Source organism: Citrus clementina, unplaced genomic scaffold (genome assembly GCF_000493195.1).
Source record: "Citrus clementina cultivar Clemenules unplaced genomic scaffold, Citrus_clementina_v1.0 scaffold_6, whole genome shotgun sequence".
Taxonomy (NCBI): Eukaryota; Viridiplantae; Streptophyta; class Magnoliopsida; order Sapindales; family Rutaceae; genus Citrus; species Citrus x clementina.
Genome location: NW_006262139.1, coordinates 23,989,011 through 24,005,119, shown reverse-complemented (window position 1 = coordinate 24,005,119; position 16,109 = coordinate 23,989,011). Strand labels below are relative to the sequence as shown.

The 16,109-nt window shown below is 41.3% G+C and overlaps 3 protein-coding genes across 3 annotated transcripts; 2 read left to right on the top strand and 1 right to left on the bottom strand.

Moving 5' to 3' along the window:
• Positions 1-3,485: 3,485 nt before the first annotated feature.
• LOC18038179 (F-box protein CPR1) lies at positions 3,486-5,391 on the top strand. The gene is made up of 2 exons (XM_006430916.2): positions 3,486-4,807; positions 5,110-5,391. Exon 1 carries the CDS (start codon positions 3,663-3,665, stop codon positions 4,761-4,763), a length of 1,101 nt encoding a protein of 366 aa, XP_006430979.1. The 5' UTR covers positions 3,486-3,662; the 3' UTR covers positions 4,764-4,807; positions 5,110-5,391.
• A 6,731-nt stretch (positions 5,392-12,122) lies between these two features.
• On the top strand, positions 12,123-13,259 carry LOC18038039 (F-box protein CPR1). The gene has a single exon (XM_006430913.1). The coding sequence runs from the start codon at positions 12,123-12,125 to the stop codon at positions 13,257-13,259; it is 1,137 nt and encodes a 378-aa protein (XP_006430976.1).
• A 667-nt stretch (positions 13,260-13,926) lies between these two features.
• Positions 13,927-16,109, bottom strand: LOC18038688 (GDSL esterase/lipase 7). The gene is made up of 5 exons (XM_006430912.1): positions 15,869-16,109; positions 15,624-15,751; positions 14,751-14,984; positions 14,321-14,573; positions 13,927-14,141 (listed from the first exon to the last, which is right to left on the bottom strand). The coding sequence occupies exons 1-5, from the start codon at positions 16,107-16,109 to the stop codon at positions 13,927-13,929; spliced, it is 1,071 nt and encodes a 356-aa protein (XP_006430975.1).

Below are 16,109 nucleotides of genomic sequence, written 5' to 3'. Positions count from 1 at the left end.
CGGGGGCCGCAAAGAAGGGGCCGTAACTCATGATCGGGGCCCCCGATTCCGTTTCCGTTTTGTCCCACGGGACCAGCGGTCCGGGGGCATCGGTATGGGGGTAGCCGTGCGGCGGTTTGATCGCCGAAAAATGGGTAAGATCGGGGCCGTTTGGCCCGTTTTGCCGGTTTCGGCCCCCCGGGGGGCGGTTCATGCCCCGGGGGGGACCGCGGGGCCGGATCGGCACACGGCGGGTGAGGTGGTCGGGTTCGGGCGGGTACGGTCGGCGGCGGGGGCGCCCGGAGGGCTATAGCGCACGGCCTCAGGGGCCGGAAAGAAGGGGCCGTAACCCATGATCGGGGCCCCCGATTCCGTTTCCGTTTCGTCCCTCGGGACCAGCGGTCCGGGGGCATCGGGATGGGGGGGGAGCCGTGCGGCGGTTTGATCGCCGAAAAATGGGTAAGATCGGGACCGTTTGGCCCGTTTTGCCGGTTTCGGCCCCCCGTGGGGCGGTTCATGCCCCGGGGGGGACCGCGGGGCGGGATCGGCACACGGCGGGTGAGGTGGTCGGGTTCGGACGGGTGCTGTTGGCGGCGGGGGCGCCCTGGGGGCTATAGCGCACGGCCTCGGGGGCCGCAAAGAAGGGGCCGTAACTCATGATCGGGGCCCCCGATTCCGTTTCCGTTTTGTCCCACGGGACCAGCGGTCCGGGGGCATCGGTATGGGGGTAGCCGTGCGGCGGTTTGATCGCCGAAAAATGGGTAAGATCGGGGCGTTTGGCCCGTTTTGCCGGTTTCGGCCCCCAGGGGGGCGGTTCATGCCCCGGGGGGGACCGCGGGGCGGGATCGGCACATCAAGGGTGAGGTGGTCGGGTTCGGGCAGGTGCGGTCGGCGCCCGGGGGAATATAGCGCACGGCCTCGGGGGCCGCAAACAAGGGGCCGTAACTCATGATCGGGGCCCCCGATTCCATTTCCGTTTCGTCCCACGGGACCAGCGGTCCGGGGGCATCGGGATGGGGGGGTAGCCGCGCGGCAGTTTGAACGGCGAAAAATGGGCAAGATCGGGGGCCGCTTAGTAGGCTTTGCCGGTATCGGCCGTAACTCATGATCCGGGCCTCCGATTCCGTTTCCGTTTGGTCCCACGGGACCAGCGGTCCGGGGGCATTGGGATGGGGGGGGGGAGCCGTGCGGCGGTTTGATCGCCGAAAAATGGGTAAGATCGGGGCCGTTTGGCCCGTTTTGCCAGTTTCGGCCCCCCGGGGGGCGGTTCATGCCCCGGGGGGGACCGCGGGGCGGGATCGGCACATCAAGGGTGAGGTAGTCGGGTTCGGGCGGGTGCGGTCGGCGGCGGGGGCGCCCGGGGGGCTATAGCGCACGGCCTCGGGGGCCGTAAAGAAGGGGCCGTAACTCATGATGGGGGCCCCCGATTCCGTTTCCGTTTCGTCCCACGGGACCAGCGGTCCAGGGGCATCGGGATGGGGGGGGGAGCCGTGCGGCGGTTTGATCGCCGAAAAATGGGTAAGATCGGGGCGGTTTGGCCCGTTTTGCCGGTTTCGGCCCCACGGGGGGCGGTTCATGCCCCGGGGTGCACCGCGGGGTGGGTTCGGCACCCGGCGGGTGAGGTGGTCGGGTTTGGGCGCCCGGGGGGCTATAACGCACGGCCTCGGGGGCCGCAAAGAAGGGGCCGTAACTCATGATCGGGGCCCCCGATTCCGTTTCCATTTGGTCCCACGGGACCAGCGGTCCGGCGGCATCGGGATGCGGAAGGAGCCGTGCGGCGGTTTGATCGCCGAAAAATGGGTAAGATCGGGGCCGTTTGGCCCGTTTTGCCGGTTTCGGCCCCCCGGGGGGCGGTTCATGCCCCGGGAGGGACCGCGGGGCGGGATCGGCACCCGGGTGGTGAGGTGGTCGGGTTCGGGCGGGTTCGGTCGGTGGCGGGGCGCCCGGGGGGCTATAGCGCACGGCCTCGGGGGCCGCAAAGAAGGGGCCGTAACTCATGATCAGGGCCCCCGATTCCGTTTCCGTTTGGTCCCACGGGACCAGTGGTCCGGGGGCATCGGGATGGGGGGGGAGCCGTGCGGCGGTTTGATCGCCGAAAAATGGGTAAGATCGGGGCCGTTTGGCCTGTTTTGCCGGTTTCGGCCCCCCGGGGGGCGGTTCATGCCCCGGGGGGGACCGCGGGACGGGATCGGCACATCAAGGGTGAGGTGGTCGGGTTCGGGAGGGTGCGGTCGGCGGCGGGGGCGCCCGGGGGGCTATAGCGCACGCCCTCGGGGGCCGCAAACAAGGGGCCGTAACTCATGATCGGGGCCCCCAATTCCGTTTCTGTTTCGTCCCACGTGACCAGCGGTCCGGGGGCATCGGGATGGGGGGTAACCGCGCGGCAGTTTGAACGGCGAAAAATGGGCAAGATCGGGGGCCGCTTAGTAGGCTTTGCCGGTTTCGGCCGTAACTAATGATCCGGGCCTCCGATTCCGTTTCCATTTGGTCCCACGGGACCAGCGGTCCGCGGGCATCGGGATGGGGGGGGGAGCCGTGCGGCGGTTTGATCGCCGAAAAATGGGCAAGATCGGGGCCGTTTGGCCCGTTTTGCCGGTTTCGGCCCCCCGGGGGGCGGTTCATGCCCCGGGGGGTACCGAGGGGCGGGATCGGCACACGGCGGGTGAGGTGGTCGGGTTCGGGCGGGTGTGGTCGGCGGCGGGGGCGCCCGGGGGGCTATAGCGCACGGCATCGGGGGCCACAAATAAGGGGCCGTAACTCATGATCGGGGCCCCCGATTCTGTTTCCGTTTGGTCCCACGGGACCAATTTAGTTACTTGAGTTGAATGCATGAAAACCTCAAGTATCTACTCAATAAGTGTTATTAGAACTAAATCTTAATAATTGAGATACACTCAACCTTAAATTTGAAGAAGGTGATACCAAATTTTTATACATAGGCATTACGCTTAATTGTTTATTAAAAAGTCACGTATATCCTTTAATCGTGTGTTTTTATTTATTTATTGCTATTAGGGTTTGAACTCTATAAATACCAGAATATGAATATTTCGTGTAAGTTTGGATCCAAAGGAGAAAATTTACCTAACAGATTCATTGACCTTACTATGATGACTCATTTTTTAAAAAATTCTTTTTATAGTAGATCTAAAAAAAATTTCATAACATAATCCATCTTTTTTTTAATTTATTGGTTTTGTTATGAAAAATTTAGGGTTTGATCATTTCTCCAATTTCTCTTCACTAAATCGGATTTTATTAGTCCAAGGTCCTATTTGATAAGGGGAAATTGATTGAGTTGTTGGATCGCACTATTTTTTTATTTCTTTCGGTGGAATTTTTTTTTTCTTTTTAATTTCTTTCATGGTGGGCCCATTATATCCCTTGCTTTCTTATTCTTGTGTTGGCCCCACGAGAGAAAAAATAAAATAAAAAAGTTGATGTGATTTGGTTGAAAGCTGATTTTATTTCTTTATTTTAAAAATTTAGGTGGTGAGAGACTGAGAGTGGTCATTTGGCTTGTCAAACTCAGCAGCCAACACCACACATCTTACCGACCTTCTCACTATAATCGAATCAAATTTATAATTCAAAGTATACAATAATTGAATTCAAGCACTGTTAATTACATTACAGTGACTCCGCTCGGAGAGAACTGGGGGAGACGGGAGAGGGCCTAACAAATGGCGACTTCGGTTCAGCTTCCGTTGGATTTAATTGTAGACATACTAATCCGACTGCCGGTGAGGAGTCTTGCACGGTTTAGGTGTGTTTCCAGGTCTTTCCGTTCCTTAATCGACGGCCAAGATTTCGTCAATCGCTATGTAAATCACTCCATCGAAACCAACTCCAATCTCGGACTCTTTGTCTCAGTTGAAAACTCCAAGTGGAAAAGAAGGTATTACTCTTTAAGCTTTGATCAATATGCCTTCGATAATTGTTTAGAAATTGATCTCCCTTTGATGAAAAACTGCAAGTTTGGATTTATCATCGGTTCTTGCAATGGATTGTTGGCTTTGGAAGACAGCCGCAGAAATATAATGTTGTTGTTGAATCCATTAACTAAAAGGCACCGAGTGTTGCCCACATTCTATAGAGATCTGTCCCGTTGCGTGCCTTCTTTAGAAGGGTTTGGTTTTGATGTTGGCAGCGGCGATTTTAAGTTGGTCAAAATTCTTGCGTTTGGCAAACCAATGAATTACACTGAAGTTGCTGTTTTTAGTTTGAGAGTCAACTCGTGGAGACGAATTCAGGATTTTCCATATTTCTGGGTGACTGGAACGTGTTCGGTGTTTGTTAATGGGGCATTGCATTGGACAGCTGCTCTGAATCAGGACGCGGATAGAAATGACATAATTATTGCATTTGATTTAAAGAGTGAGGAGTTTTACCAAGTGCCATTGCCTCCTATTGTCGGGATTGAAGGTTATTATATTCTATTGGAGGCTCTGGGAGGATGTTTGTGTTTGCTTTGCAAGTTTGATGACGATGATGACGATCGGCCTTGGGATTTATGGGTTATGAAGGAATATGGAGTGAATGATTCTTGGACTAAACTGGCTACTTTGTTGAATGTGGGAGGTGGTAATGTGAAACCTTTGGTTTATTCCAGGAGTGAGGATAAGGTTCTACTTCATGCAGTCCGCGGGGACCTTTGCTGGTACGACTTGGAGAGGCATAGAGTTCGGAGTATTGTTGAGATTGATGATAAGGTGCGACGTTGTGACATGCGCACTGTTTGTGTGAATACTCTTGTTTCACCTAATGCTCATGCAGGGAATTGATTATTGGAGACAAGGAAGAAGAAACGAACAGCACGATGAAAGAGGTGAAGTGCATTTCAATTTTTAATACCTTTACTCTGTTTTAGACATGAGGGCTAGGTTGTTTTGGCACACTTAATCACTCTGTTTCCTGGAGATGAGATAATGCATCTGTCAAAGTACATGACACTTAGGGTGATTACAGTGATACCTGGTGACATGCACTGTTTCCAAGGCATATTGACATACCGAACTGAATCATACTCTCTGTGACTAAATAATCTTCTTTTTGTTTTCTGCTCATTTCTATATTCTATATTCTGGAAGTTTCTAACTGATATGTCTTGATGGCTTTGTTTCTCTTTAGGTGGATACTGTATTGTTTGCTTGGTTTGAAGCTTACATCAGCACATGGAAAAGTTTGGCGAATACTTTCCTGTAGCACATATTAGAGATCTGCTTTTCTTGGGGCCAAATTTGCTCCAGATTACGTGTAATTAATCCTTCTACTATCTGAACAAATATGTACTCTTTTTCTGGTGTGTTTTATGTCTCTCATGCACATAACCAGTGATTACAAATGTCGATTTATCTGTGACTCCTTGTTCTCTGTTTCATGAACCTGGCTCTTTTAAATTTTAAACACTGCGAGCGGGCTAAGTTTATGAATGATTTACAGGAATTAGCATAGCAAAATTTTGCATTAATTAATTTCTTGTATTTGGGTTTCTAAATGCATTTTAGAGATGTTAATCGAGTGTCAATTAAAAGAGTTGATACTGGGGTAAAAGAACCAAATTATTTGGTGATCTGGGAGTCTAAAATTACAAATTTGAACTCGTGGAGTTGATAAATTCAACAATTCATGTAGACGACCAAGTAGGAAAAAGTGCTGCCATGGCCAGGTTCGACTAAGACTCACCAAAGTAACCATCCGAATGAATCTTGTTTGCGGTTTAAGTAACCATCCGAATGTAACAATGCCTTCAGCATGTTGATAAGTTTCTGCAATCAGCAGATTCTGCTCGGATTGTAAATTAGAATACAGTTTTGTGCCCTAAAATGTTAAAGAAACTGAAGACAACAAATTTATTAATAATTTTTTATTACATATTTTTAACACTTAAGTCCCTAATAAAACTTTAATTATTTTGAGACCTCCACAAATTAAAATTATTATTTTTTTTTTTTCGAGTTAGGGTCTGAACATGCGGATGAATATAAATAATTGAAAAAAAAAAATTCCGGTAGGTTAGAAGAGTAACCAAGAAGTTAGGTTTTCAAAGGAGAAGTGGGGAGAGGGTCCAAGAAATGGCGAGTCTGATGCTGCTTACGTTGGATGTAATCATCGACGTATTAATCCTACTGCCGTTGAAGAGCCTCCAACGGTTCAGGTGCGCGTCCAAGTCATTCCATTCGATTATCGACGGCCAAGATTTCGTCAAACTGCATCTCAATCGCTCCTTGGAAACCAACTCCAATCTCAGCCTCATTATTCTTCCATTTTTTGGCAGAACAAGTTTTTACTCTTTAAGCTCGGGTTCACTAGATTGTGGTTCCAAAATTAATCTCCCAGCCTATTTTAGACGTCGTCATGATGTTGTTAGTTCTTGCAATGGATTGCTGGCTTTGAAAAACTATCCGAAAGGTATTTTTTTGTTGAACCCATTGACTAAAGAACTCCGAGTATTACCGAGGTTCTATCCAGATTTGTGGCAGCGAGCCTTCTTTACATGGGTTTGGTCCGTTTGGATATGATGTTGGCTGCGATGATTACAAGTTAGACAGAGTTATTGTGTTTAAAAAACCAGAGTACCACACTGAAGTTACCGTTTATAGTCTGAAAGTCAACCTGTGGAGACGAATTAAATATTTTCCATATTCATGGGTAGACAACGGATACAGAGGGAATGGAGCATTTGTTAATGGGGGCATTGCATTGGCTAGCTAATCAGAATCAAGACGCAAAGAGAAACAACTTAATTCTTGCTTTTAATTTAAAGAGTGACAGGTTTTACCAAGTGCCAACGCCTTTTGCTGATGTTGGGCTCGGAAGAATGTTAAGTGGGTTGCTTGTTTTGAACAGATGTTTGTCTTTGCTTTGCCAGTACCAGCAGCAGGATTGGGATTTAAGGGTGATGAAAGAATACGGAGTGAAGGATTCTTGGACTACTGTTTTTAAATATAGTTATTGCGACAGTGTGATACCTTTGGCTTATTCTAGGACTTGGGATAAGGTTCTGCTTGAAATGCACGGTTCGAATCTTTGTTGGTACAACATAGTCACGCTCGAAGTTTAGAGCTATCAGGAAAGTGAGGGCAATGCCATCGTCCTTGTGGAGACTCTTGTTTCACCTTATGCTGGGAATAGATCATTGAAGTCAAGGAGGAGGAGGAGGATGGGGATGAAACTAACATTAATTTAAAAGAAGGTAACTTGAATTTACTCTGTTTTACAGCGTGCATGAGGGCTTATTAGATAGGCTGCTTTAACACAGGTTAATCACTATACTGATCATTAGTGATCAGTGCAGGAGTATGAGAAATTTTGGCAACAGTATAGATAGAAGCTAATTTTCTGGACCATTATTTATTATTGGTATAGAATGGAAACACAATATACTAAGATGCATATATTTTCTTCTCATGAACCTTATATTTCTTTTTCTCGTCCTCCATGCTAACTTGAACGGTGCATTCACAACATAAGCCTGAGTGCTCAGTAAGAAGAAGAAAAGGTTAAAATAATAATAATAAACCAGAAAAAGAAACGAAGCAAATGATTATTCGTTTCAAGCCAAGGTGCTTCAATTTGTGCTTTGTAAAATGAATATTTCCTTTAATGTTCTTTGCTTGTTTGTTCATTTGTTTAATATTGATAAAAAAACAGTTTTTTAATAATTTTAGGTAACCGATGGATATCTCGTTGAAAAGGTTACGATCTTTTCCTTAAAGTATGGAGTATCATATGTTTTCTTTTGTGCTTTGTATTCGTGTTTAGAAAATTATAATTTTAATCATAATTGTAGGAATCATGTTGGACTTGGATGTTTGCTACTTGGTGAATGAGATAAAGATCTTAACTATTGTTTGGTGTTGAATGAGACGAATAAGACGGATGCTACTACTGGATGCTATTTTGTGGTTTTATTTTTCTGATTAAAAGTAATTGTGTTTACAAGTTTATTTTCGCACATGGAAAAGTTTGGCAATACTTTCTTGCAGAACGTACGAGAGTTCTGCTCTTTGAAGGCCAAATTTGCCCCGGATGTTGCACAATTGCTGAACAAATATTCTTCTCTTTTTTCTAGTGTGTTTTTTTTATCTCTCTTCTGATTAGCTTAAGGGATGCCTGATGGATTTGCAGATGTAGTGAATTTAGTTGTAGAATTTATCTGTAACTAGGTTTTCTGCTTTGCAAATTTCTTTTGAAATTAAACACTTGGGGGGGGGGCTGATTTTACGAATCATCATTCATGAGGTTAAAAAATCAAATAATGGAGATGCTTGTTAGCATTATCATAGATTTATTAGTTTCTAAGTTACTTCATTATCCTGCATATTGGGAAAATTTCTGAATGAAAGATGCTATTTACTGAGACTTGTTTTTGAGGCGTATCATTGATAGATTAAAGGTCAAGCCTCCATTATTGAAAATGATTAATCGACTAAATTTAGATTCTTTGAATGTTTGTTAATCAAGAAGCAAATGCCTAGCTACTAGTATTGGTGTCATTCCATAATTTGTGATGTGAGCTAGTGTTGAGTATGAAATCCAACTCCAACGGGGGAATAACATATTTGATTCTGCCTAAACTTTACTTATAAATACAGGTAACAAAACAATCAGAACTGATAAAGATCAAAACAAAATCTTTAACAAGTTCCATGAATATGCCTTCTTGAGAAGCCGGCCATCTTCTTCAAGCTGGAAAGAACCATGTTCCATGAATGCATCAAAATCAAGTGACTGCCGCCTTCTGGTTTTATCTCATATTCACGTTTTGTTTGTACATGAGTTATACATTGGTTAGGAACTTGGTGATACATTAATTTATGGATGGAGTTTATATATAGATTATCACCTAAAGTGCTACTACTTTGGGGTTTAGAATACTTACAAATACTCTAGAATGACAATATATTTCCTTTTTAGCATAATTGTTACTAATAGATTTTTAATTACAATGACATTTCTGAAAGGGTGGGTTATTTAAACCCACCAATTTTCTCTCTACACTTTCTTTCTAATTAAGAATTTTATTATCTAAATAATTTAAAAAAATACTTAATTAACTATTTATTCTCTTCCTCATCTTAATTTTAGAAATTATCATCAATTTATTCAAATATATTCTTTTAAATACAAATAATTGATATCACAAAGTCAAAAGCACTAAAACCCACTATTTTAAATTGAACACAACCATTTTTTAATCAGCAATGAAAGTTAATAAATATCAAGAAAATAATTTTTACCAAACATAAAAGTTAATAAATATCCAGAAAAAGAATTCTTATATATAAAAAGTATGAAATAAAGATCATGATCTAATAAGAAAAGTAAAAAAATTGAATCTCACAAAATCTGAGAATAGAGAGAATGTGTAACTATAAGGTAGAGAGTGAAAAAGATTAGTGAAGTATAATTTTGAAATCTTCAAATTTTAGTGAAAAAGATTAGTGAATTATAATTTTGAGATCTTCAAATTTTAAATTTTTAGTAATAAATTTAATTTTTTCAGTAGAAAGTAATTTGGTGGGTTTAAATAGCTCCACTGAAAATTAAAACTAATTAATTTATTTGTTAAAAAGTCAGATGTACGTTTCAACTGTATACTATTTTTTTTTTTTAGGGTTTGAACACTTAATGAACATATATAATAACACCTCATACAAGTAGAAAACTTACAGCAGAAGTTAGGTTTTCAAAGGAGAGAATTTGGGCCCAACAAATAGCGACTTGGAAGCTTCCGTTGGACGTAATCATCGATAAACTAATCCGACTACCGGTGAAGAGTCTGCTACGGTTCAAGTGAGTTTCAAAGTCATTACATTCCGTAATCGACGGACAAGATTTCATCAAACTCTATCTCAATCGCTCCATCGAAACCAACTGCAATCTCAGCCTTATTCTGTTAGTTATTGAACCGTAAGTGTAAAACAAGAAGCTTTTACTCTTTAAGCTTGGATTCACTTTATAATTGTTTCGAAATTGATCACCCATGCAAGGGGTATGGCAAGGTAGGTTTGATTATTCGTTCTTGTCGTGGATTACTGGCTATTGAAGACTTCTGGAAACTTAGCGGTAAAAGAGTGTGATTGCTTAATCCATTAACTAATAAACGTCGAGAAATACCCAAGTTTTACAGAGATATGTCTGGTTGTATGGTTATTTTGGAAGGTTTTGGATACGATGTTTGCAGCGACGATTATAAGTTTGTGAAGCTTCTTGTGTTTAACAAACCTGCAGTGAAATACATTGAAGTTGCCGTTTTATAGTTTGAAACTCAACTCATGGAGAATAATTCAAGATTTTCCATATTTCTGGGTAACCGGAACGGGTTCACTGTTTGTTAATGGGGCATTGCATTGGGTAGCTGCTCTGAATCAGGACGCAGATAGAAATGACATAATTATTGCATTTGATTTAAAGAGTGAGGAGTTTTACCAGGTGCCATTGCCTCCTACTGTTGAGGCTGGAGGTTAGTTTGTTCTTTTGATGGTTTTGGGAGGATGCTTGTGTTTGGTTTGCAAGTGTGATGATCATTCTATGCTGCCTTCGGATTTATGGGTGATGAAGAAATATGGAGTCAAGGATTCTTGGACTAAACTAACTACTTTTGATTTCAGAGAAATTCGATGTGGTGGTTTTGTGGGACATTTGGCTAAAGATCTAGTTCATTCAACCCGTGGGGACCTTTGGCTGTACGACTTGGAGAGGCATGGAGTTGAGAGTATTATTATTGAGATTCACGATCAATTGCGAGATTGTCGCAATCTCACTGCTTGTGGGGATTCTCGTGTGGATACTCTTGTTTCACTGTTGCTTATATCAGGTGATTGATTGTTGAAAACTAGGAAGATAAAAGGAACTACAAGTTCAGAGAGGTAGATGCATTTCAAATTTTAATACCTTTACTCATATTGGATGGGTGCTTCTGATGAATGAGAAGAAGATCTCAGCTCTTGGTGTTGAATGAGACAAATGAGATAGATGCTACTATTCGATGCTATTTTGTAGTTCATTTTATTTTTCCGGTTAAAAGTACTTGTGTATTCTACATATGCTTAAATTGGAGAATTTTATTGGATTAATGGTTTGATGCATTATATGTGTACTGTGTTTGTTTCAATATTGGACTTGTGCATATTTCGCGCTTAAATTTTATGTTGACTAATAAATTTTACATCAACCCATATCTTGGATTAATAGAAACTCTCCTGTTAAGGTCTCTTAACCGTTGCAACATCGATTGCGGAACACATAGTGACAATAATCAATTTAAGTTTTCAGAGTCCTTGTACCGTGGAAATTCCTCCAATATATCAATTCACAACGAATCTCAAATTATCGTCAGGTGAAATATCCCAAATCAAGCCTACTTTATCGAAGCTGATTAATCGGCTAAACATAGATTGTTTGTTAATCAAGAAGCAAATGCCTACTACTATTGAGGTCATTCCATAATTTGTAATCTGAGCTTGTGTTTAGAGTTTGTAGGCATGATAACAAAAACAATCAAACAGTTGATAAAGATCAAAACAAATTCTTTCATAAGTTCCATGAATATGGATTCTTGAGAAGCCATCCATCTTCTCCAGGCCATGTACATGTTCCATGAATGCACGGAAACGCATTTGTTTGCTTAGCAGGCCATCCTGACTGTCGACTTCAGGTTTTGTCTCATATATTTACATTTTGTTTGTATGTAGTTCTGTTATCCTACATTTGCAAGGAAAATGATGATTAGTACATGGGGTGATTTATACATGGGCTTGTCACTTAAAAAAATTAGTCTTTAGGGTTGAGTGCCCAAAAAATCATCTACAGTGATTTTAGTTTAATTCTTCTTACTAATTGTTTTTAGCAGTAGTTCCTAATAATTTTTTTTATTTCTTTCAGACTTCTAAGAATTAAAACTAATTAGTGGATTAAGGTCCTTTGCTGAGCTTTTAAAAATCTTATGTCATATATCTTTAAGTAATAGTTTATGAGTAGACTTTAACTTCTTTATCTCTTTAATCTATTAACCATTGATCATTACTCCAATTTTTGCTTGTGAGAAGTTTTAGACCATGAGAAAATCTTAAAAGTAGAAGACTTACGGCAGAAGTTAGGTTTTCAAAGGAGAGAATTTGGGGAGAGGCCAATGACAAATGGCGACTTGGAAGCTTCCGTTGGATGTAATCATCGACATATTAATCCGACTACCCGGGAAGAGTCTGCTACGATTCAGGTGCATTTCCAAGTCATTCCGTTCCTTAATCGACAGCAAAGATTTCATCAACCTCCATCTCAGTCGTTCCATCAAAACCAGCTCCAACCGCAGCCTGGTTATTTGCTCAGATCTGGATTATAACTTGAAAACAAGGTTTCACTCTTTAAGCCTGGATTCACTGGGTGGCGGTGATGATGATGGTTCAATAATTGATCTCCGTGTCAATGAAATGTTTGATATTATCATTGGTTCTTGCAATGGATTGCTGGCTTTGAAAAACTATCCGAAAGGTATAATTTTGTTGAACCCATTAACTAAGAAACACCGAGTATTACCCAAGTTTTATCGAGACTTGCACGGTGACAAGCCTTCTTTACATGGGTTTGGATATGATGTTGGCAGCGATGATTATAAGTTAGTCAGAATTCATGTGTTTAAATCTCCAGTGTACCACATTGAAGCTACCGTTTATGGTTTGAAAGTTAACTTGTGGAGACGAATTAAAAATATTAAAAACTTTCCATATTCATGGGCAGACCACAGTTACGGAGGGAATGGAGCTTTTGTAAATGGGGCCTTGCATTGGCTTGCAAATCAGAATCAAGATGAGATGATAAATGACTTAATTCTTGCTTTTGATTTAAATATTGAGACATTTTACTCAATGCCAATGCCTGGCTTCGGGAATGAAGGAGGAGGAGGAGAGTTAAGTGGGGTGTATGTTTTGAAAGGATGCTTATCTTTACTTTGCAAGTATTCTGAGCCTTGGGATTTATGGGTGATGAAGGAATATGGAGTGAAGGATTCCTGGAGTAAGCTTTTTACTATGAACGAAAATGGTTACCGTGTGATACCTTTGGCATTTTCGAGCAGGGGGGATAAGGTTCTATTTCAGAAAAACAGTAAGGATCTTTGTTGGTACCACTTAGATATGCATAGAGTCGAGAGTTTTCTGGTGAAAGGTCCTTCCGATGTCCACGTTTGTGTGGATACTCTTGTTTCACCTTTTGCAGAGAGTAATAGATCATTGAAGAAGAAGAAGACAAGGAAGAGGAGGAAAGGGAAAAGAAATTAAAATTGATAAATACATTTACTCTGTTTTACAACATGAGGTCAGTACTAATCAGAGTTTTTTTTTAGCACATTGGCAATTATTCATTCTTCTTATTCATTTCTTTCCAATATAAGAACATATTCTGGAAGCATATGTAAGTTTCGAACTGATGTGTCTTGATGGTATTGTCTATCTTTAGGTGGGTATTGGATTGCTTGCCTGGATTGAAATTTACATTACCACATGGAAAAGTTTGGTAAATAATATCTTGTGGCACTTATCACAGTTCTGCTGGTTTAGGGCATAATTTGCACCAGATCATGTGTAATCCTTCTACTACTGAACAAATCATATTCTCTTTTTTTGCTCTTCTGACTTGGGATGCGTGATGGATTTGCAGCTAATAGCTTAACCATGGGGAATGCAATTACAGAATTTTCGATGGCCGGGTTCTCTGTTTTCCCCACCTTCTTTGAAATTAAAAACTGGGAGTGGGCTGATTTTGTGAATCGCAATGAGTTGGAAAAAGTCAAAGATCAGTAGTATTTCACATTAATTAATTCCTTTTTATTAGTTTTGATAAGAACTCACAAATAAAGTCCTTGCACAAGATCATCAAACTCCCTCGCCACTCATTCAAATTCCTTCATTCTTAACAATTAATTTGAGACTTTTGACACACATTTCTTCACATTTTCACGAGCTCCTTCAAGCTGAAAGGAGAGCAAAACGATGCATTGTTGATACAACGGGATGCAAAGAGTGAATACACAATTTCTGAAGGATGATACCCATCCCAAAAATAGTATTTATCTCTGCGGTCGCATGGCTCAACAAATGGAATGCACCCTTCAATCCCACTCAACCAAGTTTTACAACATGGATTGCTTGCATCCTTCAAACCTGAAAAACAAGTATATATCAAGCGGAAATTCGTTACAATTTCAAGTTATAACAGTATTAAATTTTTTGAGTTGAAATAATAGGTCTGAGTTGATGATATTCGAACTCGCTCGCTCACATGAACGAGTGAGGACACTTGTAGTAGCCTACGCTGACCATATGAATAACCACCCCCTTACCGTAATTAGAAGGATTTATGATAGCATCAGAGGCTAGCCGATATGCGTGACCGTTAACAAAGCTGGAGCCTTGGAGACTAGATGTCAAGTTCTGCAACATTGCCGGAAGCATGCTGTTGTACTCAGACACAAGCTGGTTTTTGTGTTCAACACATTTTCCTTTGTGTTTGTTTTGGCTCGTAATCGCCGGCACGCAACCAATCGGGCCGATCTCGGACACGACGATCTTCCTTGCTCCCAAGTTATACAGCCTCTGCAGATACACGGACAAAATGTTCATGCCATGCATACAGCTGCTTATTACAAGATTTTTTTTTATCGTTATTATCTAGTGAATAGACCCATCCGAATTTAAAAACGATAACATCTGCACACCTGATAACGATTATATATGTAAAATAATAATAATAATGATGATGAGAGAGAGAACCTGGAGCTGGTGGGACAGCTTGCTTGTGAGGAGTCGGGCAAAACGCTTGTTTGTATCGTGCAACAAGGTGGCAGGATAATTACTTATATAGTCGTTACTGCCTATGGATATTATGAATATCGACTTTGATAAATATTCTGAAAGCTCTTTCGAGCTCTTAAAATTTCTCCCTTGCAGCCTAACAAGAGTGTCTTGGAATAGACCCACTTGTTCTTCCAAACTCAACAAATCTCCCTACAGACAAAGTAGAAATCAATTGAAAAATCCTTGAAATTTTGTGCGATGACGTCAATGGGATTAATTAATTAATTACATTGTTTACTCTGTCGAGAAAAATGGGCACGCATCCTAAATGCATTTGTCATGTACAATTTAGATATATGATGTGTTTTTTTCTTTTTTTTTTGGGGGGGCATAACTCTTTAGCAATTCAGTTCCTTTTCAATTCATGTAAACATGGTTTGATCTACCTCAAAACTTTCACCGCTCACAAAACACAAAGAATCTCAAGTAAATTACAAATAAGGATCAAGCCCTAGTAACGTTCAAGTAAATTAAAAAAAAAAAAAAACTGCCCTAAACTAAATAAATAAGAGAGAATAAGTCTTTTTTTTTTCTTTTTTTTTAGTCCTTTTTTATTTTCATGTATGTTAAAATTTCTTGTTTTGTTCTCGCACAAAAAAAATATAGATGCACGTGTTAGATCTTTAAAAATTCAGTAGTAAATAGTTAAATTATGATAGAATCTTTGTCGACGAAGAATATATAATGCTATTAAAAATTAATCTAAAGAAAGTTTCTGAAAAATAAATTAATGTTGTAAAAACTATAGGAAAATTTTGCTGTAAACTAATAATATACTTAATTACTTACCAAATGATGTCCAGTGTCACGGAGAATGCCGCACGCGCCAGATGCATAATTCAACCCAGTTAATGGTAGCTTGTCACGAGGTTTAAAGCTCAAAAATGGTGGAGCATACGGCAGCCCAAGAAATTCAGCTAAAAAAGAAAAGAAGAAAAGGAAGAGTAACAAAATTAAGCAATATGCAAGTGCGTGCTTCGTATGATAATTCCTAATTAAGAAAATAAATGCATTTTAATCATTTGTAATTGTACCTATGAAATCTGCCACAGTTTTACCATTTGAGAACCTTCCAGTGCATTTATTTACAAAATCTTCACCATATGGTGAGTAATTTGCCTTAATAATTGTTTGCAAATAATTGTTGTTGCCACTGTCCAACAATGAATCCCCCAATACATACAACGCCGGTGCAAGCGGAGATGTCCCATTAGTACTACTGATGATAAACAGGAGAAAAATAAATGAAGATGTGATACAGTATTTGCTGATCAT

What these genes read in the sequence shown, in the direction of transcription:
- LOC18038179 (XM_006430916.2), top strand. Translation starts at nt 3,663, where the DNA reads ATGGCGACTTCGGTTCAGCTTCCGTTGGATTTAATTGTAGACATACTA.
- LOC18038039 (XM_006430913.1), top strand. Translation starts at nt 12,123, where the DNA reads ATGGCGACTTGGAAGCTTCCGTTGGATGTAATCATCGACATATTAATC.
- LOC18038688 (XM_006430912.1), bottom strand. Translation starts at nt 16,109, where the DNA reads ATGATCAGCAAATACTGTATCACATCTTCATTTATTTTTCTCCTGTTT. An exon ending in AACTGTGGCAGATTTCATAG is followed by an intron (nt 15,752 to 15,868) that starts GTACAATTACAA and finishes TTTCTTTTTTAG; the next exon opens with CTGAATTTCTTGGGCTGCCG. An exon ending in GTGACACTGGACATCATTTG is followed by an intron (nt 14,985 to 15,623) that starts GTAAGTAATTAA and finishes CTTTGTCTGTAG; the next exon opens with GGAGATTTGTTGAGTTTGGA.